Source organism: Acipenser ruthenus, chromosome 26, assembly GCF_902713425.1.
Source record: "Acipenser ruthenus chromosome 26, fAciRut3.2 maternal haplotype, whole genome shotgun sequence".
NCBI classification, from domain to species: Eukaryota; Metazoa; Chordata; class Actinopteri; order Acipenseriformes; family Acipenseridae; genus Acipenser; species Acipenser ruthenus.
In genome coordinates, this window is record NC_081214.1 from 3,487,907 (window position 1) to 3,511,594 (window position 23,688).

Consider the following 23,688-nt stretch of genomic DNA (forward strand, 5'->3'; position numbering starts at 1 on the left):
GGTCTCCAGACCCATGTACACTAGCCACATCCTTGAAGTGACTTGCCTTACAATTTACACACGAGCCAGTTGACAAAATAAGCAAATTTTATTTCAGATCAGGAGTCATTCACAGTTTTGTTTCTTCCACCCAAGGTTTCAGTCTCCATACAGCTACCGGCACCAGAACGAAGACCACAAGCACAACGGAGGCTGCGACTCCCATCAAACCATTACCGAGGGACTGAGGAACTGTGGAGACAAGGCAGGAGTCAGGATTCAGCCTTCAGATCGTTAATCTGCTGTAAACACAGACCACACAGGAGCTACTGCATCTCCAGCAGCATCACATCCTTACCTTCGCTTTCAAAATCCCAGCTCTCTAAAGCACGGGCATCTGGAGCAGTCAGGATCACGGCTCCACTGGAAGCCACTGCAGTCTGCTTTGAAGAAGCTTCCTTTCTCACCATCTGCAGGGGTGCATCTCTGGCATGTCCTTAAAAAGGAAAAAACCCACAACCATTTATATTATATAAAATGATATTCCATTTCTGAAGAAGTCAGGGTCTACTTACTTTTAGCAATGCATCTTTTGACACAGGAGTCCATGACAGAAGGATAGCACACAGCTGCACTACAGTGAATGTAGATCTAAAGATGAGAAAGCACAATGATCACTATTCCCTTCCCACAAAACAGGGAACAACTAACCTGCCGACTGCAAAGGAGGGGCAGAGTGACAAATGCAAGGTAGTACAGTACCTGCATAACAGCCAAGTCAATTCAGTGTGCAACACCATGGACAGAAGTGACCAAAGCACAGGGTAACAAAGCCTGCACCTCTCCTTGCAATGAAAGGCAGAGGGTTATTCTGCATTTCACTCCTAGCAGTCCGCGGTTTAGGACACTACCTTTTTCAGGACCATTAAAATCTTGTATACTCCCTCAGGAGTGGAGGAACAAAGTGTTCAATTCTAATACTTGATCATGCTGAAGACATACGTTGGGAGAAAACCTTTGGCATCAACAACGGCTGCACAGCTACATTGACGCAAGTCCAGTTCTCAACTTGAGCCCTACCATTTCCTTCAAGGCTTGTCGTGAGAAAGGATTCACAAAGGCGAACATCTTGAGCACAAACCGCTTGTAGTGCGTTGGGTTTGGCAGTCTGGAGGTGGCAGCATCAACAGGAACCAAGCTGGTCAGGTAGTTGTCATCTCTGTATGGGCACCTGGGGGAAAAAAAGAAATGTTTAAATACTTCAGGCATTTCAAAAGATAGTATTACCAATACAATGGCCTCACTATTTACTAAAGTTACCCATCAACCAGAAGGTTCCACTGGGGCTTGCCGAGAGGGCTGGGGGTGGAGGTAGCCCAGCAGTCATCCAGAGTCAGGACGATGTTGGTGTCCGTCCTCTCCAAGATGCGAACCTCAACGTACACAGGCTCCCGGAGGACATAGGTGACGGGATAGTCAAGAGAGGTGTAGTAGGAACCATAAGATTGTTCTGTGGGATACAAAGACAGATGCAGCATGAAACTAATCAAGCATCAAATGACAGGACCACTGCATGTAGGAACCTTTAACACCCGAATGGTTCGTTGGAAGGTTACATAGTGAAATGTAACGGGTCTTATTACTGCAGCATGCTATGCATATTAAAAGCCAATAGGGCCCCACATACCTCTTGCAATCCGGAGTTCCACACGGAGCGGTCCTTGTGCCGCTACTGGAGGGGGAGGTGCAATGGTGTAGACCACAGCCTGCAGAGGAACAGACTTGTTCCCTGCATACCGGCACTGCAACAGCAGCCTGTACGAAGAGAGGATGATTGGTGGATCACAGTAGGAATGGAATACTTACTATAGGAGGCTGTGTGGTCCAGTGGTTAAAGAAAAGGGCTTGTAACCAGGAGGTCCCCGGTTCAAATCCCACCTCAGCTACCGACTCATTGTGTGACCCTGAGTAAGTCACTTTAACCTCCTTGTGCTCCGTCTTTCGGGTGAGACGTAGTTGCAAGTGACTCTGCAGCGGATGTATAGTTCACACACCCTAGTCTCTGTAAGTCGCCTTGGATAAAGGTGTCTGCTAAATAAACGAATATAGCTGCTTTTGTTACCCCACTTACTTGTAAGTGCTGTCCCTTGTGATGGAGCCCCCAGGTCCAGTCCTCACATCAATAAAAGCAGACATGAGGTTTTCATACACCACGTCTGAGCCATTCCGCTGAAACAGGTTGCAGAAGTTACAGTACTCCACCTCACCCAAAAACAACCCATGTGCTTCCTGGATATCTGAAGTCAGTTTCATAGTACTCTAGATCCAATACAACTTAAGTCGGTCTGCTACAGGTGTTGGACAACTAGCATCGGTGAAGTGGTTTAGGGTACCCTGATCCACTCACCTTCATAGTGGTGCCACAGGCACTGACTGGGAATTTGAACATTGTGAAGGCAGAGGAGGTGCGGACAGGGTTGCATGGTGGATTTCTACCCCCGAGCATGCTGACTGAACCCAGACTCAGCTGGGGTCTGGTAGCATTCCTGGACACCACAACCACAACCTGGCCATCTCTGGTGCACTGGACAGTCACTGAAGGGAGGGTATATTATAGGTTTAAAAAAGGAACCTCAAAACAGATGCAGAAGCTTCTATTCCATTGCTTCAGGGGTTGATGTCAATAAAGCTTTGACTTATCTACAGATTGTAGGTAAGCAACAGCAGTAGGAATTTCAGGTTAATGCCTCGCCGACTCCATATGGAGTGAAGTTCAGTGAATTGAACAGAAACAGCACTTGCCTTTGTTTCCGTAATAGCAGGGATATTGACTGTTCTGGTCATAGCAGCAGTCCTGGGCTTCACAATCATCTTTACGAATGAAGGACTCGCCACAGGAAAGCTTTTCAGTCACAGGAACATCACAAGAGCCAGACGCAATTGATCCACTAACTGGCACTAGAAAGGCAGGCATGCAATTATTTCTCCATGTAGGATAGAAGCAATATTAGTTTGAGATTCAAGCACCCAAAAGGCAGCTAGGCCTAGCAGAACAAGCCAAGCCCATGTCAAGGAATCATGCCTGGTTCAGATCCTTGCAGAGCTGCAAACAAGTCCACTGCACTACATTAGTGTTCCCCCACAGAGGTCAATCATTCACTAGATTTCAATGTTAATTTCTAGCAATTGAATCTAGAAAAGTTTAACAGCCTGAAACACCTTATCCAGAAAAGGCTCAGCAACAATGAATCATCCCACGTAGTATACAAACCTGCCACTGCTAGAAGCGGGCACTTCATGGCAACGTTACCCCCAAAGACAACTCTTCCTGCAGCATCTGAGCCAACAACCTGAACATCTTGAATGTAGAAGTAACCCTAGAGAGATAAATTAGGACACCCAAGCAGAGCTAGATGTATATCATTCTACAACAATATTAAGTCTACTGCCTGGAGAGGCTACAGAACAGCAAAGACAGGGAGAGTACTACACAGAATTTAACCAATTTTAGAGGGGGGAGGGGTAATGGGTCAACTGGCCCACTGAAATAAGTTAGACCAACACAAGCAGTAGCATACTTACTTTTTGAATATAGCAGGCATCAAAAGACACTGACAAGACCCAAGTCAAGTCAGCATTTTTTTTGTAGACAGTGTATTTACAGGATTCAAGAGTTGCAGCATCCACTAGCTGTTGTGTTTGATCTACAGAGCAAAACATCATTGCATGTGAAGGTCAAACAAGACAAGTATAGAGAATCTAGTATGACAAGTGTTACTGCCATCCATGACAATTAGTCCTGGCAGAATTAAGGAATACTCCTCCACTACCCTTTATTTTATACACAATATTGTTCTAAAAAAAAAAAAAAAAACTCAGGCAAGCAGACTTATTTAAATAACTTAATCTCAAGAGCTTGGACATCATTGCATAACAATAACGCTCATAGCAGGTCTCACGTGTTTGACGGTTTCAAAGACAAGGTGCACCACTAAGCAATTTCGTTAGGAGGTAAAAACAAATAAATATACACTAACCCCGGATATTAAAGGTTATCGTCGTGCCACCAAATTCTGAAGGCGTAACTGCCACTTCCATGTATCCGTCGCTGCAGGTAACAGGAACACTTGCATCCCGAGAACGAAGCCGCTGAGCCTGGACCTTAAACACAGTCACCCCGGTGATCAGCAGCCAGACTCCCAGCCGCGCACACGCGCCGGTAAACAGACACTTCACCATGGTGCTTCTCCACAAAGCAGTGAAGACAGGAGGCGCTCGCACCCGTTAAATACGAGGACTGATTGATTGATCGCCAATGGGAACGTGTCGCAGAGAAATCGCGCATGAGGATTTTCAGAATTGGATCATTCCCCAATTTAACTGAATTAACCGGGAACATCGTAACAAGCTGGTAAATGCACAAGCACCTTAACATACATTTAAATATTTCTTTATCAAAATTACATATTTTTTGGTCCTAGCTTGCAGCGCATAACCCATTAAGCGCCAGGACAGGCTACTTTGTAATGTTTTTGGGAGCATTTTTAACTGGCATCTAACCTTTTATTGTAATTTCCTCTTAACTATATGATAACTTACTAGAATTTTGTTAACCGCAAAAGTCTAAAAGTAATGTATCAAATTATATAAATACAGCGTCTGTTCTGATTTTTTTTAAAAAGAAAAAACATGTACTTAATGAGCTAATGAAAGTGCTGGTTGTAATTCCCTGTGGACAATATTGCATTTGAATCGCTTGCATTGTGTTTTATGACAGTTGTAGCACAGACCATATAACTGCAAAAAGTTGAATACAAGGAATGTATAGACTTTTTTAGAAATAGTATTTATAGTACACAGTAGAACATACTATATAATAAATGGATATATTGCAGTGTTTAATCACAGATATGTATAGATATTTTAGGCAACAGTAACAGCGGGCGCTACATTCTTGCGACGCCTCCTTAAATTAGGCCCCGCCCTCTGAAGTGATGACAAGCGAAAATGGAACCACCTTAAAAAAAAAAAAAAAAGGGTAACGTGAAGTACCAACTGGAACGGAAACACGGACAGGAAAGAGAAGCAAGTTGAGAGGAGGCGAGGGGTCCTTCACAAACATGGCGCAACAACAACAACTTATTTTAACATTCCCCCTACATTTCCGCTTCGGTTTTTTATTTTTGGCCTCGCTTTTTTTACTGAACCCCTCCGCTTGTTGGTGCGAGGCGCGCCTGCAGAGAAGGACGGTCGTGAACGGGGAAGCCCGGTTGAAGGAGGTACCGGAGGAAACGTATCGCAAATATTACCGCTACGAGGAATTGACCGGGCTCCTCAAAGCTCTGGCCCAGACTCACCCTCACATCGCCAATCTGTCCAGCGTGGGGCAGTCGGTGCAGGGCAGGGAGCTATGGGTGATGCAGATCACAAAAGACCCTACAGCCGAAGTGCCGGGCAAACCCAAACTCAAATACGTTGGTAACATGCATGGGGACGAGACCGTGTCTAGGCAGGTGCTGGTTTACCTGATCGAGTACCTGCTGGACAGGTACGGTAAGGATGACCGGATTACGAAGCTGGTCGATGAGGCTGACATCAACATCATGCCCAGTATGAACCCTGATGGCTTCGAAAAGTCGGTGGAAGGAGACTGCGAGGGTGAACACGGGGGCAGGGAGAACGCCAGAGGGAAAGACTTGAACAGGAGTTTTCCAGACCAGTTTGAAACCATTGATGTGCCAATGGAGGATGTCCCAGAAGTAGCTGCTGTAATGAAATGGATTCAAGACAAAAGGTAAAGGCTTTATTTCTATGCGTGTTTAAAATCTCGGTAGTGATTATTTTTTGGCAGTGCTCTAATTTCAGTTTAACCCAGGCCCTGCCCCAGGTTAAAAACGTTTACCAAAATAATGTTACGTTTGGCGCTTAACTACAATTCAGTGCATCAAAGGTTAATTGGGTGACAGCTTTGACATCCTTCTTGCATAGTTTAACTTTGTGCACTCCACTTCATCTGAAAGCAGGCGTTGATGGCTTACCAGTTTGTTTACATTAAGGTGCAGAGAACCAGGCTTACCTCCTGGGGCACTGTTACAAACGTTTGTCAAAGAATGATACGTTTCTTTTAGTGTTAAAGGGGCATGTTGTGTGTTTTTTTTGTCAGATGTATTCTGTAGCAAACATGTTACAGATTTGTCTTGGTTACAGTGTAATTGCTGTTTACTGCTCAGCTATGTGTGAGTAACTGTGTTGGATCTGCCCCCCCCCCTCACACCCCTCCAGGTTTGTGCTGTCTGGGAACCTGCACGGCGGTTCGGTGGTGGCCAGTTATCCATTTGACGACTCCCTCAAACACAAGGTGACCGGGGAATACAGCCCCTCCTCGGATGACAAGCTTTTCCGGTATCTGGCTCGGAGCTACGCTGAGCACCACCCGCTGATGAAGACTGGAGAACCCCACTGTCCGGACACCCCGGATGAGACCTTCAAAGACGGCATCACCAACGGAGCGCAGTGGTATGACGTTTCCGGTAAGAGAACGTATCGATGCTCCTTGCACGGCAACGTTTGATCAATTCGAAGCTCCTTTTTTAAACTGTAGTTTTGTGTTCTGATTCTAGAAAAGAAATACTATACAGCACTGTGCTGTATGGTTGTGTTTAAGTAGGTCGAGCTGTCAGTTGCCAGTGATTTTTATTTTTTTTCCCCCAAACTCATGAGTCAAGATCCCAAAGCCAAGTGTGGGTAATTTTTTATAGAAAATAATTCTCAAAACTTGAGTTAAAAAAAAAAAAAAAAACCTGTTGAAATGTTTTTGAAGATCTGAAGTAGCGCCTCGGGGATATTAGAGTTGTCTGATCATTTTCCCCAGGCTAATCAGGCATATCATTTTACCTGGGATTTGTGAATATGCGACCCCTTTTGAAGCAGGTAGATCGCCCCAGACAATGTGGAAGCCCATTGTGAAGGAATTTTCATGCAGAGTATGAAGTTACAGAGTTATTTGAAGTCTGGTCCTGGGCTTGTGAGAGAGCTGCTCTCACTGTTTGTAGTTTGTGTTGCTAAGAGCTAGAATACAGGGTTCAGGTAACGCTTGGATTTTCTCTGGATTTTCTCCAGACGGGACATGACTGATTGCTCGCAAGGTGCAGTCAGTGTGAGCTTCTCAAAAAGCTTCTTCTTGGAAGGATATCTCATCTTTCTTTGTGTTTTATAGAAACTATTTAGTTTTGCTCACTTGTTTTTGTTCCCAGGGAAACGCAGAATGACACGTAAGCAGTGTTGCAGTTGGGTTAACAGAGGTGTCTGTAAAATCAAAATCCAGATGTGTGTGTTTTTACTGGAGCTTTGAAAGGAGACTCCTACAGTAGGTAGTCATTTCTCTTTGCATTCTTTTCTATATTTGCATGTAAATACGTTGAAAAAAATGCAATCCTGATTTTGGATATATTGAGGTGCAAAAGACTGGTCTGCTCTCCTGTCTGGCCCCCCCTGTCCGTTACCTGCTTGTCTCTTGAAACATGGAATAAGTTTTCTCAATGGCCAGGTGGCACTTCATTGTACTATTGTAGTTAATCATTCCAAATTTTCAGTAGCTAGACTGATGTCAAACTGACTCATATTTGTTTGTCCAGGCTTCATGACCTTTGCCTTGAACGCTTCAACAACCCTCCCCTCCCCCTAGTACAGTCAGATGTTTTCCTAGGTAAATGTCTAAGGGTTATAAAGTTAAGAAACTAAATATGTCTTCTGTCCCAAATGCAAACAGTGCGGCGAACGTGTGTTTTACGGGCTGTAGCGCTTTGCAAACCTATCCTCCTGTGACCGGATTCATTGTTCTCCGAGCGTGACTTGATAAAATGAACAATGTTTATTAATTGTAATACAAGCAGAAGGACAAAGCTGGTCAGTTAACATAGGCAAATACACAATCTGCCGGGGAATTCATGAAATGCCAGGCTCTGAAGCACGTGCGGTTCTGTCTCCACAATATAAACGACGGAGAAGACAGGCACGTGGTGATCGTAGGTGATCGGGGATCTTGTACAAAGCTTGTTTCCGTTTCAGCTTGTGTTTTCAGCGTCTTGCGTTCAGGTTGGGAGTTTTGTCTGGCAGCCTGAGTCATGGTGGGTCCTCAGATTTCACACACACCCCACCTTGGATTTTCAAAAGAGGAATCTGACCGCGTTTGTTGCTCTGCTAATGTGCTGTGGTGCTGGTTTTGGCTCTGGCCCTCTGGATTGCACTTTGTATGCAAGGGGAACAAAACAAAGGCAATCCTGGTTAGAGAGACCCATTGTTTAGTCTGTCCACGAACGGAATCATGGAAAGGGGTGTGATTCAGTTTGCAAACAGGATGTCCTGGTCTTGCATAATATAAACACATATTTGAAAAATGTCTGCATACTGTGTGCAGGTTTTGTGTTATATATGAGGTGCACTATACCCGAGTAATAGTATTTTATATCATATATACAGTACTACAGCATTTCTTAATCCTTAAACAAGGGAAGGAACCCAAAGCCGCTTAGTTCCTCATATTATATTGCAGTAATGACTGGAATTGGTGCTGCCTGGCTTTGTATTGCAAAATCTACATTATCTATTGCGTCACAGTAAAGGTCGTTTGTTGCTTTGCGCTGATAACATTGAGTTAATGCCTCTGCCAGTGTCTGTGCCTTTTGTCTCGTGGAGAGGCATTGAGAACATCATCATTAATGGCAGAAAGTAGCCTTTTTACAGGGACCACCTCGTGATAAATATCCACAACATCAGTACAAATAGGTCAGTGCACCAGGGAAAAAACACACCTTTAGAAATTGAATACGCAAAATAGCGTCGCCACTAAGATTGTCCACCCCAGTTAGTGTTACCAGAGAGGAGCCAGAAGGAGGAACTAACATCTAGTCTATACAGGAAGTACCCTTTTTCTCTAGTGCCGTGTTGTCTTGTCATCAGGATTAGTCTTTACTGTTCGATCTCATCAGGAAATGCATCTTCATCATGGGCCTGCTGCAAACTAATTTCAGTGGCTTTCACTTTGGTTATCGGAGATGGTTACCGGGTATTCATTTAAATGTTTATCACAGACCCAGATTAGCACTTGTCTTAAACTCCCTTACCTACAGTAACATTGCAGTAGTTAGTGCTGATCAGAGTCTGTGAAACCAGCTGTTTTGAAGTCATTTTGAACACAGTATCACGTAATGCTTAAGGGTGCATAATTATCACCAGTTCATAACCCTTATATTGCAGTCACTGATGTGGCTGCTTACAATTATTGTGTCAATTCTTTTGCTTTTTGAGAAAATGATATAAATATATATGTTTTTTGTTGAGTTACAAGCAGCCCCTTGGCTTGCTTTACATTGTTCTTCTAGCCTAAGGTTCAGTGGCGGTTGCGAAGGACCTTTTAGAAAATATGTCCTTGATGGCGCTTGCCAAGCAACAGTGTGACTAACCTAGCCTTTAATGCAGGTTGGTGAGTGAGTGAGTCAGTCAGGATGCACGTTTACAGTGCAGGATCTACCTGACCTCTGCATTGCTTAACAACGCACCGAAGTGTTTTCCTGCATGTTTGAATTGTTAGGTAATCAAAGTGCAGCACCTTCAAATTATAACCCAGCAGACGCCCAGAATTGTGGTCCAGTGCAGGTTTAGACAAGGCTGAGACGGAGAGGTGCACAGAAGCAGATTATGGGCTTGTAGGAACAAGGGTTTTCAGGGTTATCTAGAAAATGTGATTGTTGATTAAAAGATTCAGAATGCATATGTGACACGCCAGTATAATTACTGTCATTTAGAGGGAGAAGAATAATGAAACATGTGATCCTGGTGTTAATATGTAGTCTTAGGGTTCTGTGCCAGGGGTGGAATTTTTATTTATTTTTTCTCATGTGGTGTATGTAGCATTTGTATTAAATGAACCAATAAGGGCAGCATTGTTGCTGGTTCCCCAGGCTGGTTTTGCATGCTTCGCAATGGCTCTATTTATAACCGGCTGCTTGGTGACGCGGAGGGATTTAGCTGTTCTGCAGCTAGTGGCAGGTTGCCATCACGACCTGGCAATGTCAGCGATGTGTAAAGGTGGTCTGCTGGTCCACTTTTTTTCCCCCCTAAATTGTATTTAAATTTCTCTTGTGGATTAAAATGCTGTCTCCACCATTGACTCCCTTAGTGATCGCAGGACAGGCCTCCTTGCACACAGAGCAGGTGTGTAAATGAACCTTAACCAATTCCTGGGGCTGAATCAATGAGCTCTCGCATACAGAACTGCAGGGAGATATTCCTTTGGTGCAGGCACCAGTAACCCTGTACTGTATTAGTACCTCTGTATTGGTGCGTGCTGTTGTTGTTGGCATGCCAGTAATAGTAATTTGCTATCTCTATTGTGTACACTGTATACAATATAATTGTAATTATCCTGAATGTCCATTGACGCACCTTCCCCACGAAAATGTAATTCTTGACCAAATATTTACTAAGAGGGAGCAGCATTTGCAGCTGAAGCCGTTAGTTTCCTGCACCTGCTAAGCTGTGAAACTCAGTTGCGTCGTGCAAAAAGAGCGCAGTTTGCAAGCAAAATGAAATGTAACTGTTTAAATATTTGTTAGTAAATCCAACAGTCAAATCGATACGTTTCAAAGGAACAATAGATAACATCTATCCACAAGAAAATAAACTCTGCGAATCTGCAGATACAGAGTTGCAGTTGGATAGATTCTGAATCGAATGTGCGCCGTGCGTATTTGAGTCGCAACTCCAGTTCCTGGTATCTGTAAAGCCATCTAAGATTTTTATCAGGACGAAAAGGATCCATGTAATTTCTGTTTTTATTTCCGCTGCCCAGAAATGACTGGAATGTCCCAAGCTCATTGTTTTTGTTTAAAAGGCTTTTGATATGAACAGTTCCCCTTGGCTTGGCTAACTGCAGGGGGGGCAATAATAATGCTGAGGGAGCTGATCCAGTTTCTTCAGCTGTGTGAATCCTGTTTCTTGCCTGCCTGGATCATGTGGCATTGCTCCAGTAACATTACACTACTGTAACCGCGAGAAGCTGGCAGGGATTAGCAGAGAGAAAGGCAGGCACCGATCCATGACAAACACATCACTGAGAGTGGATCGATGCGGCCTCGTACATGTGCTGTGCTCCAGCAAGTGCTAGAAGATCCCTTGTTTTCTAAAAGCAAAGCAGAATATTCTGAAATGAAATGTAGAGTAAGACATGAACTATTAATGTAAGGCTTCCCCAAATGGGCCCACCCTTTTTTCGAAACAGAAAAGGCATATGATAACGGTAGCAGGAGGAATCATTTACTATCGCGGTTCAAGTTCAAAATTGCAGGAACAATCTCCAAATCGACCTTAACAATGAACAGGCTTTTACTAGTTTACTAGACAGTGTGAAAGGGGCTTCAGTTACCTTGCTCAATTATCATTCTTCCTGTATAAAATCATTGATAATCTGGACACTGTGGCGTGGCATGCATACTTGTCTCCTCAGGGGGGATGCAGGACTACAACTACCTGAAGGGGAACTGCATGGAGATCACCTTGGAGCTGACCTGCTGCAAACACCCGCCAGCCTCTGAGCTGCCCAAGGAGTGGGACAACAACCGGGAATCTCTGCTCGCCTACATGGAGAAGGTGGGGAGATCCTCAAAACTCTTCTCTCTTGAGAAAATCCCTTCATAGTGTGTCCAATGTCAGGTGTATTTACATTCGTGGAAGCAGATGTCCTCTATAGTTATAAAACAGCAGGCATAGAACCAGAATTAAATGTGTCGAATCCCTCCAGCTGTTTAACTGTTTAATTTTTTTTCCTTGCACACATTGTGCACGTTTGTCCGAGACTGAGAAACCCTATTTTTTTTTTTTGAAGTTTTAATTTCGCCCTGTTTTCATCTGTTTTGAAACCTCGCTCTTGTCCCGTTCCAGGTTCACATCGGAGTGAAGGGTTTTGTGAAGAACAGTGTGACGAGCGGCTGGATCTCGGATGCAGAGATAACGGTGTCGGGAATCGATCACAACGTGACGACGGGCCAGTTCGGAGACTACAGCAGACTGCTGCTGCCAGGGTCCTACAACATCACTGCCAGCGCGCCAGGGTAAGTGTGGCCTGGTGATTGGAGAGAGAGAGGGAGTCTGGCATCGTCTTTAAAACTACTGGCACCAACAGGCCACATTAACAAATAGATGTCTTATTTATTCTGTTCTTCTGATATCTGTATTCTGCTGATCTTTTTAAAAGTTGTATTGTGTTTGTACTTTGCAGTCATCCTTTTATTGTTTTCCAGGACCCATCTGTAAATGCTTCATTCTCAGTGGGTAAATCTCCTGGTAAAACGGTCATTTTAATTCTGTTTGTTTAGCTACACCCCCATGACTGCGCCCAACGTCCAGGTACCTGAGGGCAAGGCCATCGAGGTGAATTTCGCCCTCCAGCCCGTGGGACGGGACGAGCCTGCCTCTACCACGGCACCAGAGGTGGAGACCTTTGCGGGGAAGAACGTGAGCGCGGCGACAGCCAAACCGGAACACGTGCCGATCCAGCCCCAGGACTTCCGGCACCATCACTACTCTGACATGGAGCTGTTCCTGCGGCGCTACAGCACGGAGTACCCCGGCATCACGCGGCTCTACTCCATCGGCAAGTCTGTGGAGCAGAGGGAGCTGTACGTGATGGAGATCACAGACAACCCCGGCACCCACAAGCCAGGTAGAGACACTGCACCTCCCGCACTGCTGCTGAGCAATGTTCCCCTGACCCTGGGGAACGCTGTCAGCAGCTGAGAGAAGTGAGAACCAAGGCTTTAATGTGCGTTATTTTTTTTTTTAATGCAACACTAGCAGGATTTTTAAGAGATTAAACCACTATTTCCTGTGCTGTTGGTCACACGTTTCGATTGTAGTTTTTTTTTTTTTTTCTATTGGAATCTGGTGTTCAGCACGTACAGTGATTAGCTACTTTTTGAAGCAAGTTTTAATTTTAGCATTTTTTATTAAAGTGAAAGGATAATCAAGCAGAACGATAGGGGAACAGGGCTAATGCTGCTAGTGCATATGAGATTTAGTGAAAGGATGAGTGTAATGATTTTAAAGAATTGTCTTTATTACTCTTTTAAACTGTTACGTGTTGCCATTAATATCGTCTCTCGCGCAGTCTCAAAGCAACTGACTAACACTGCAGTCTTGTAATGAAACCTGCAGTACTAAAAGGCAACAATAAATCTGCTTACTCTACATTATTTTCCATTACCCAGCCAAGCCCCTCTTGAGGTGCTGGGTCTCTGGGTCTCTGGTATGCTGAGTGCCGCTGTCTCCCCTGCAGGCAAACCCGAGTTCAAGTACATCGGGAACATGCACGGTAACGAGGTGGTGGGCCGGGAGCTGCTGCTCAACCTGATCGAGTTCCTGTGCAAGAACTACGGCAGCGACCCGGAGGTCACGAAGCTGGTGAACTCCACGCGCATCCACATCATGCCCTCCATGAACCCTGACGGCTACGAGCAGTCACAGGAAGGTAGGACTGGAGAGCGGGCCAGGGCTGACACCCTTACAGATAGCTCCTTCTTTTTAAATAAATGCCAGATCACTTGTGGAACTTGTTCACAGCGTTTTTCTAATTTCTATAACCCTTTCGGTCACTATTTTTTTTTTATTCTTGCATTTGTAGAAATTTTGTGTGAACTATAGAGTTTGAGAAGTTGCCTTGTTAAAACATAAATGCATTATAATAGATATAGATAGGAAACGTGGTACAATTATACACGCAGTGACTGGAGGGGATAGAAAGTTTGTTTGGTGGGGGGGGACTCATTTAAACCAAATCTTTGAAATGTAATCTGCAATCTGAAAAGCTGTATGTATTTAAATACTAAAGCTTTCCTATGGAAGATAAAAGCTGTAGCACCCGCTGTACTGGAGCTTTTTATATGTAGATACAAGTTTACAGCGCCAGTACTGCAGACAGGTTAACTCCTGTACCCCTGCTCTGTGTGTTTCTCAGGTGACAGGGAGGGAACAGTTGGCAGGAACAACAGCAACAACTACGACCTGAATCGCAACTTCCCCGACCAGTACGTCCCCATCTCTGACCCCCGGCAACCGGAGACCATCGCCGTCATGAACTGGCTGAGGACCTACCCCTTTGTGCTCTCTGCCAACCTGCATGGGGGTAGGGACAGCTTTTAATGAACGAGTTACCCATGATGCATACAGCACTGGCTGTAGTTCATGCCTTTCTTCATTTTGAAGGGTCCCTCGTGGTGAACTACCCCTATGACGACGATGCAGAGGGCGTGGTGGCCTACAGCAAGTCGGCTGACGATGCTGTTTTTAAAATGGTGTCCCTCGCCTATTCCAAGGTATTTATACGTAACGTCAAAATCAAACTGGCAGAAACCATAACGTTTTGTCTAGCTTCTTTTATCTATTTTTTCTATTATTAGAGGCCCTACAAAGTGCTGCAAGTTATCTTGTAAGCAAACCTAATTTGGTGACTACATGATGACGATGAATGCTGCTTCTCTTCCAAGAGAGAAACCAATTCCTGGTGGCAGTCAGCACATTAAAATGAGAAGCACATCACTGTTTAAAAATACCTTGCCTAAAATCCAGAACGAAAAGGTTATTGATCGAACCCCCAGAGATTAGAATTAACGCTGGCCCTTTGAAAGATGTATTGCAGGGCTATGAAAAATAAATAAAATCTGACAACCTGGGATGGTTGTGGACCAAGTATTCTGTTTTTGGTTTGTGTTTAGGAGAATGCAGCCATGTTCCAGGGTCACCCCTGTGAAGAGATATACCCGAATGAGTACTTCAAAGAGGGCATCACTAATGGGGCACGTTGGTACAACGTCCCAGGTAAGCGCTAGTCAATGGAGGGGTGAGAGTGTGGGTGTAACTACGTGCTTAAAGCAAGCTACCAACCTAGACCTCCAAAGTGCACCACCTTATCTAGCCAGATGTATATTTATTCTGTTCACAGGAGGCATGCAGGACTGGAATTACCTGAACACAAACTGCTTTGAGGTTACCATCGAGCTGGGCTGCGTCAAGTACCCCCTGGCCAAGGACCTGCCCAGGTACTGGGAGCAGAACCGCCGGTCCCTGCTGCAGTTCATCCACCAGGTGAGTCTGCCTGGACACCTGGAGCTGGCTCCTGATCAGGGGTACAGCATAATCACAAGCAATCGCAAGGCATGCAGAAGGGGAAAAAGTGGCTGTTTTTGGCTAGTGTGGGTGTTGTTATGCTCACCAGCATGCTCTCTAACGTCCCTTTCCGCACAGACGCACAGAGGGGTCAAGGGATTTGTCCTTGACGCAAAAGACGGGACCGGCATATCGAACGCCACCATCATCGTGGCAGATATTGACCACCCCATCACCACCGACAAGGCCGGCGATTACTGGAGGCTGCTGGCACCAGGGACCTACAGCATTACTGCCAAAGCTCCCGGGTAAGGGTGGGGTCTGTGGGGGCTTGGGGACTGGGATGCATACGGCTGATGGACCCGATCACTTCCAATTCCTTTTTTAGTTTCCATACACTTGTAATGGGATTGTGCCAAACTGCTGGCCACGTCTTGCAGCTGTCATTCGTTGCATTAAATTGTTGCAGTGGTTGCATTGAACACATCCAGAAGTTGTAACGGTAGCAGAGAAGTAAAAGATCTTAACTGCGGCCTCATTCAAACGGCATCATAAATCCAATATACAGGACATGGAGCCTTATCAGCCAAAACAATGCATCAACACAGATGATCAGTGCTGCATTTTGTTAAGACCCTTAAGCCTTTCTCTACTCTATAGCAATCTGATCTGACTGCATCGTAAGATATCAAACCTCACCAATGTGTGTTAAAAAATATGCTCGGAAGCTATTGGGAGTAATCCGACACCAACACAATCGCAGTCAACAACAAAAGTTTTATAACTTAACTTCTAATACAGTAGCAACACTATGTGAAGTCAAAGAGAATATATATTGTCCGTTCTCCTTGGGAAGTGAGGCGGCTGGAGTCTCTCTCTCTCTCTATTCTGATGTTTCGTGGTGGTACCAGAGCTTCACTGTCCGGCTAGCGAATTCGCCTTTTTTTATCTCCCAACTCTCTCCCTTGTCACCCCCAGCCCCTACCTCACTGTAGTGCTGTATTGTCTGCGAAGAAGCAACATCCAGCAGATGGTTGTGCTGACCTTTATTGCCTCTCCTGTCTCCAAACTAGAAGCAGTGTATCATAACACAACCTTGAATAGCTGCCAGCCTGTCCTGAATACAGTCCATCATGAGAAAGTTCTCAGCGCAGTACATGCATACAACAAGTTCAGTTCTCAGCAAGTTAGACTATTAAAATGATTATTAAAATGCTAGAACGATTTAAAAAGTACTCGATCTGACCGTCTTCCCCTCTGTGCCCCCGTCGGCAGGTACGTTCTGGTCACTGTGTACGTGACGGTGCTGGACAAGGAGGTGGTGCAGCTGGACTTCAAGCTGACCCGTGAGGAGAAGGGCCCGCCCCCCGAGGGCCCCCCCGCCACGCAGGACCCCTCGGCGCAGGAGTTCCAGAAACTGATCAAGGAGCTGTCCTCGGAGAGAGGGCTGGAGGGTCTCATCCTGAGGTCCGCCGACGACAGCAACTTCTCCCGCTACCGGCCCTACAAGGAGCTGTCGGAGTTCCTGCGCGGGCTGACTCTCAACTTCCCCCACATCACCAAGCTGCGCAGGTACGGCAACCGCCAGCCTCTGCGTCTGCCAGATATCGGTTTGATTGTGTGTGTGACTGTCTGTCTTCCACAGTAGTTCAGTTTGTGATGTCCTCTTTTACGTAAAGGCTTATTCAAGTAGGCAAACATTTCAGCAATATCTATCTGTCTGTTGTGTCTTGTGGTGTGTTTCTCTGTTTGTTCATCCTTCAGTTTTGTGTGTCTGTTTGTATTACATTTGTGTATGTATCTGTTTTTGTCTTTTCATTGTACAACTTTTTTTTTTTCAGTTTTTCCTGATAGTGTGTCTACATCAGCTGTGTAATTCTATATCCTTTTCTGTTGCAGTTTGGGTCAAAGTGTAGAATTCCGAACCATCTGGGCCTTAGAAATCTCCAACAAGCCAAAGGAGCCAGAGCTGGCCGAACCCAAGATCCGCTTTGTTGGGGGGATCCATGGGAATGCACCTGTGGGGACCGAGCTGCTCCTGGAGTTCGCTGCGTTTCTGTGTATAAACTACGGGAAAAACTCTGCCATCACCAGGGTACGGATAATTCGGTGTGACTGGCAGCAGGTGGACAGCAGTGTCCGACTGGGACAGTCCAGTATGAGGAGTTATCTGTGCTTCATCACCGCATTTCTCTTGCTTGTCCTCACAGCTGATTAACGAGACCAAGATTGTAATTGTGCCCTTGAGTAATCCTGACGGCCGTGAGAAGGCGCAGGAAAAGCAGTGCACGTCGACAGTGGGGCTGGTCAATGCGCACGGCAAGGACCTGGACACAGACTTCTTCGGTGAGACCTCAGGGGCATGAGCAGGGCAACGTTCACTTGTAGTGGTCTCTTCAGGACTGAGGAAGGACACAGCGTAGTAGGGAACCCAACAACAGGGTGGGAGGTGTAGTGGCGCATCTAGTTCAGGAATGGAACCATTCCAGGTTTTGCTACAAGCTTGATTAGCCACTGTGTATAGGTCTTATTGAACTCGTCGTAAAACCAGGCATGCATCAAACTGCTATGCAATGGGAGTCTTGTTTCCATCCCTGTATTTCACTCAAAAACACATAAATACATGTATGTTTTTAAAATCCCATCCACGTGTTCTGCAACAAATGTAGCAGATAATTTCCTGTTTAAGTTTAATTTAGTTTAAGTATTTGGTTGTGTAACAGTGACAATCCACAGATTCTAAATATGGAGCCCATGATTTTAGGAGCGCGCCAGTTTAGAAGCAGACTTCAAGAAGAACAAGAAGGGTGGAGTGTCCTAATTGAATCTGAACAGAACCCTGTATTTGCATTGCGTAATATTTCTAAAGGGGGACCCTTGTTAAATTTCAGGAATGTTCTTGTGCCAATGCTCCTGTTTTTAGGTAACGCCTCTCAGCACTTTGTGGAGCCTCAGCCAGAGACCAAAGCGGTCATGGACTTCATCCTGGAGAGGGGCGACACTCTGTCTGTGGCTCTGGACGGAGGCTCTGTGCTGGCCACCTACCCCTACAACAAACCAGTGCAGCCAGGTGGGTGTCATCTGTGCGGGAGTGGGAATGAAGTCCCCTTTTAACACTATATAATTAGCTTTTGAGGTATTCATTTCAGTACCCTGTTTTGTGGACTGTCTGTAAAAGGTATTATCTTGAACATCTTGCAAAAACACGATAAAATGCATCGACAGTTTAGTACGTCAGCCCATACGTGTGAGGTGTTGCTTTTTGTTGGTGGTATATGTACGAACATGCTTTGTTTATCTTTGTCTTTTGCAGTTGAAAATGAGGACACTTTGAAATACTTGGCTACTGTGTATGCTAATAACCATCCCACAATGCACCAGGGTCGCCCAGGATGTGCAAATAACCAAGGTGGGAATGGTATGGAATATGTATATATTTATTTCATTTTTAAAACGAGGTTCAGCTAACCTTTCTGATATTGATTGCAGTTGAAAACATCCCAGGAGGGGTGCTGCGTGGGGCGGAGTGGCACAGTCACATGGGCAGCATGAAGGTATGCTACATCCCTGGGTTTTTTTTTTTTTAATGTATTTATCTATTCATTTTCTTTTGGTGTCAGATATGACAAGTGCTTTATTCATTTCTGCTGGGTGTGCTGGTAACGGTTAGTGTCTTTATTTCCAGGATTTCAGCGTGGATTTTGGCCGCTGTCCTGAGATCACAGTGTTCACCAGCTGCTGCCTCTTCCCCAGCGCAGACCACCTCTCTGACCTCTGGGCTGAGAACAAGCAGTCTCTGCTCAGCATGCTGGTCGAGGTCAGTCTGCATTCTCACACCTACATCCCAGGGAAGGGACAGCACAATGTGCTTACTAGGGCCATATTCATGAAGCGTTTTAACACTGTGCTAAGTTAACACCATTAATGTTAAATGCTTCAGATCAATAACTATTAGAACGCCTGCATGCACCTTGGTATTTTTTTTGCTAGTTCTGTAACATTAGCAGAAAATTGTGAAATTTAGGAATATTATCTGGCTTAGATTGGATTGGCTGTCTCCAGAAGTCACCACTAGAGCTGCTTTCAGTACAATGTAAAGTAAATATGGGTTGAACTTTTATCTTGGACTCAAAAGCAAACATTTCTGTCTTGTGGATCTGCTGAATGCATAAACAAGTCAGTTGCATCATGAGTCGCACGTGTGAGTTTTTAATGCAGTGCTGTGCTTGTCTCTGCAGGTCCACAAGGGGGTGCGTGGTGTAGTGACGGATAAGAGTGGGAAGCCCATCCCCAAGGCCTCCATCATGCTGAACGGGGGGCTGCGGGTCTACACCAATGAGGGGGGCTACTTCCACGCCCTGCTGGCTCCCGGCTCGCACAACATTGAGGCCATGGCCGAGGGCTACCAGCAGCAGCACAAGGAGGTGAGGCGGCTGGCCTCCGCTCGGGGTTTGAATTGAAGCCGTGTACGCGGTTTCTAGGAGAGGAAAAAATAACATAACGCCGGTTTTGAAATGGGGGTATTTGTGACTCTGTGTCTGTTTCCCTTTAGGTGTTTGTCTCCTCCTACGAAGCTGCTAGGTCCATTACTATTGAATTTGAAACGGACAACCGGATATTCGGCTTGCCGAGGGAGTTTGTGGTAGCCACTGCAGGTATGTGGATGCTTGATAGCGGACAGTGGATGGGTATCCCTCGTAACGTATTCCATGACTACAGGCAGAAACGTTTGACTGGGAGCTTTTTTTCCCCACGTCCCTAAAGCGGTTTGGATCCCATTTGTACTAGTGGCTGTCCTGTTTTTGTGTTTGCCAGGAGCCTCGATGAGCGCTCTGGTCGTCACCGCCTGCATCATCTGGTGCGTCTGCTCGGCCAAGTCGAACCGGCAGAAGGACGGCTTCCACCGGCTCCGACAGCACCGTGACGATTACGAGGAAGAGATCCGCCTCGCCTCCATGGGCTCCAAGAAATCCCTGCTGAGCCACGAGTTCAAGGATGAGACGGAGAGTGAGGAAGAGACCCTGTACACCAACAAGCACTGAGACACACACACACACACACACACACACACACACACAGAGGTTCCAGGAGAGACTGGGGAGTATGGGGACAAAACCAAGAGAGAGTCATTGTGTTGACATGTCACTGTACAGACTGTGTTTGCATCTACATAATGTGTGTGCACACACACACACACGCACGCGTGCGCATGCAGATATGTTACAAGGGTTTGAAGTCCATCGTTTGTCTTCTTGCAGCAGTGCAACTGATTTACATGCGTTTTTAATTGACACAGTAACGTAGGCGCTCACACAGCCATCAGAAATCAAATCTGGGACTGGTGGAGGGATGGGACACACACACACCAGGAACGAGTAAGCCACACTGCCAGTGCTATCCTCCTTTGTCTAAACGTGTGTGTGTGTGTGTGTGTGTGTGTGTGAGAGAGAGAGGGGAGGAATGTAGTATTGCTGGAACCTCTTGTCACTGCAGAGCTTGTGCGAATGTCCAAACTTGTTTGGAACTTTTTGTACTTGGAGACTCTTAACAAATTAATGGCAGGAACTTTTTTTTAAAAATATTTGTTGTTTTTCTGTGGAAAATGGTCTGCTTCACACTACAACCCAAACCAGGATCTCTGTGCTTCTGCAGTTTGGAACCGCCAGTCAGGGAGGGGGACGGGGGTGTTTATCCACACCACAGCACCCAGGATGCTGAGGATTTTGACCACCCATATGCACCGCTTTGAAATTTGAACTGCTCAACAAGGCCCATGCGAAAGGCTGTGTGTCTGTATTCCGCTGTTTAAAGAAGACCTATATTATTTCAGCAGGTTCAGTGTTTGTAAAACTGATCGGCATTCTCAGACCTACATTCCAGGGGAAGGGGCAGATCTTCCAACACAATGCATTTACTAGGACCATATTCATAAAGAGTTTAACACTACTAACTTAACACCATTGATGTTTAAAGGCTTCAGATAAAGAACTCGGGGGATCAGTTGTAGAACTCTTACATGGACCTTTAGTCATTTTTGGTAGCTGTGTAACATTAGCAGAAAATGTTTAAATCTGTAATATTGTAGGTATTCATGTGGTTTCTGGATCCCCCATGCTCACACCTGAAGCTGGATTACTGATATCTAGTAGAGAATAAATAGAACTCCAGACCAGAATAGATATATAAAATAACACAAACGATCTCTTACAGCACACACGCTCAACACAAGAAAAACCCTGCTGGGTTTGAGTCCGTTGATTCAAATGGATGAAAGCTGGGTTCTTCAGTTGTGTTTGAATGTTAAAATCCCGCTTCTCAAAGCACAGGATGCGTTCCTATCATCCCCTCTGTGTGTAAATGCCCTTCCTCAGCATACTGCAGTGCACTGAAGACGGTCACTTTGTGGATGACAACATGTTCTCCTGTATTTAAATGAGATGATGAATCGTACTGGACACGCAAATACCAAAGTGAGCCAGCGCTTATGAAAATGAGTTCATTTAGTAACGAGTCTCAACCAAATATTTGGACCGGATCCACACAGTGTGTCTTTTTATCCCTCTTTGTGTTTGATTTTCCTGCGGGGTGTAATGTGTATTTATGGGTATGGTATTTCTGAACTGTACATAGGGTATGTCTGTATATAGAGCTGGTGATTGTGCACCACATTTGCCTACAGAGATTGGCCTACTGCTAATTCTTGATTTCCACAGTATTCTATGCGGTCTGCTGACCTGAATGAACCAGGGTGTCTTTATATATAAAAAATAAAATTGAAAATGCAATTTTTGTAAGTCTTGTGCAGCACGTGCCTGATTGTGATCTGTACACACATGCTGCAAGGTATTCATCTAAAGGGATACTTGGAGAAAGCTGCAGTCATTTTTGGGTGATCTGTTAAGCTCAGTTATCAATTCATTATAGTGCCTGTTTGGTATTTTATATGGGCTGTGTTTGCCCCGGTCCCCCTAATGGATTAGGAGCATGATGGATCAATGCTCTGTGCGGCTCCTGAAACCATGCTTGATCTGGATGGGAGTGGAGGCAGTTGACCTTTCTCTTGGCTGAATGGCAAACAAAAAGAACATTCTTTTCATTGTGTTTTTATTAATTATTATTATTATTTGCAATTGATAATAAAGTTTTGAAATTTGATCTCAAGCTTGATGTTTATTTTATGTGTTCCACCGTTGAATAAAAAAAATAAAATAATAATAATTCAGTGAAATATTTGTCACGAGCAAGTTTTCAAATTAAGGAGCGCTGTTTGCTTTTTAATTCCTACAAAACAATTCCACAAGGTGTATTTATTCATTACCTCTTTACAAAGCGCCTGCACAGATGATCAAGTTATTTCAAAGTGTAATCTGATGCCCTTATCTTATTTAACCATGGTGTAGAGTGGTTTCAATCTGTAGTCAGTAGACCCTATAACCTCTGGACTGGAAGATGACCCCTAACTGTGTGTTCATTAGGCTGAAGCTCACAAAAGCAAAGCATGGTAGTGCTGGCCATGATCCACCCATGTCTAACGCCCAGTGATAACAATAGAAAACACTTTCCACATGTAGATTAGAAATGACACCTCGTTCTCCTAGACCAACCAATATAATTGGTAATCCTTAATTAGAAATGCCACCAACAGATGACAATGCTGCGGGTGCTGTTGCATGGGTTATTTGAGCTGGTCATACAGCAGGTTCTGCAGATTCAATTCTACTTGATGCAGAACTATACAATAGGCATGTAAGTAAGCAGTTTTGTTTCCATTAAAAAGCGCTTCCTAACTATATGATATAATGGTAGCACTCCAAGCTTCTGTTTTATACACTAGCTTTGTACACAGCTTGCATTTTGTATCAATGTGTCGGTGGGCTGTTCACATGCATGCTCATAAACTCTTGACTTGGGTCAATGCAATGTCGCACATCTTGCTGCTAGATTGCTTACAGGTAGCTTTTGTGTAACGGTTGTTGGTACTCAAATTACATTTAATAGTGAATGAAAGAAGAGCAGGATAAACACAGCGTTGCTTAGTTCCAGACACAGTGCAGGTGACCCACCAGAAAGGCTGCAGGAAGGGGGGCCACTGTATAATAGCATGGAGGATTTTTTAAAAGCATTGTTTCACTGTGTGTAAGAGAGATGTGGAATCAGGCTGTTGTTTCTTTTAACTATGTGTTGATGTAAAATCTAAAAGATGCAATAAAAAAAGGCTTTAAAAAAAACCATTGTCTTACATTTCATCAGCATACAGGTAAAAACCGTTTTTCCTGCCACCTTCCTGCTGTACATGCTATAATGTATATAAGAAGCTATTGACCCTAGACAAGAAAACCTGGAAGTCTGTTTTAAGGAATGTTTTGGTAATAATGGTAATAATATATATATATATATATATATATATATATATATATATATATATATATATATATATATATTCCCTAAAACAGTCTAAAGGGGTTTTGTAATCTGCAAATGTGATTTTAATTTATCTATATGGGCTTTGATAAACAGTCCTAAACTAAATATTTCTTAAAACAGGCTTTTTTT

The 23,688-nt window shown here is 44.6% G+C and overlaps 2 protein-coding genes across 2 annotated transcripts; one reads left to right on the top strand and one right to left on the bottom strand.

Annotated features, from left to right (window-relative positions):
- Positions 1-69: 69 nt before the first annotated feature.
- Positions 70-4,250, bottom strand: LOC131701685 (zona pellucida sperm-binding protein 4-like). The gene is made up of 12 exons (XM_059001109.1): positions 4,017-4,250; positions 3,562-3,683; positions 3,251-3,356; positions 2,782-2,937; positions 2,387-2,574; positions 2,111-2,208; positions 1,667-1,794; positions 1,300-1,489; positions 1,060-1,210; positions 555-630; positions 338-475; positions 70-231 (listed from the first exon to the last, which is right to left on the bottom strand). The coding sequence occupies exons 1-12, from the start codon at positions 4,216-4,218 to the stop codon at positions 110-112; spliced, it is 1,677 nt and encodes a 558-aa protein (XP_058857092.1). The 5' UTR covers positions 4,219-4,250; the 3' UTR covers positions 70-109.
- A 757-nt stretch (positions 4,251-5,007) lies between these two features.
- LOC117429629 (carboxypeptidase D-like) lies at positions 5,008-22,290 on the top strand. The gene is made up of 21 exons (XM_059001110.1): positions 5,008-5,773; positions 6,262-6,509; positions 11,483-11,625; positions 11,917-12,086; positions 12,351-12,697; positions 13,310-13,501; positions 13,988-14,155; positions 14,236-14,345; positions 14,745-14,847; positions 14,972-15,114; positions 15,274-15,443; positions 16,411-16,707; positions 17,035-17,230; positions 17,346-17,481; positions 18,059-18,205; positions 18,449-18,544; positions 18,625-18,689; positions 18,821-18,952; positions 19,374-19,559; positions 19,688-19,790; positions 19,951-22,290. The coding sequence occupies exons 1-21, from the start codon at positions 5,100-5,102 to the stop codon at positions 20,175-20,177; spliced, it is 4,053 nt and encodes a 1,350-aa protein (XP_058857093.1). The 5' UTR covers positions 5,008-5,099; the 3' UTR covers positions 20,178-22,290.
- Positions 22,291-23,688: the final 1,398 nt, after the last annotated feature.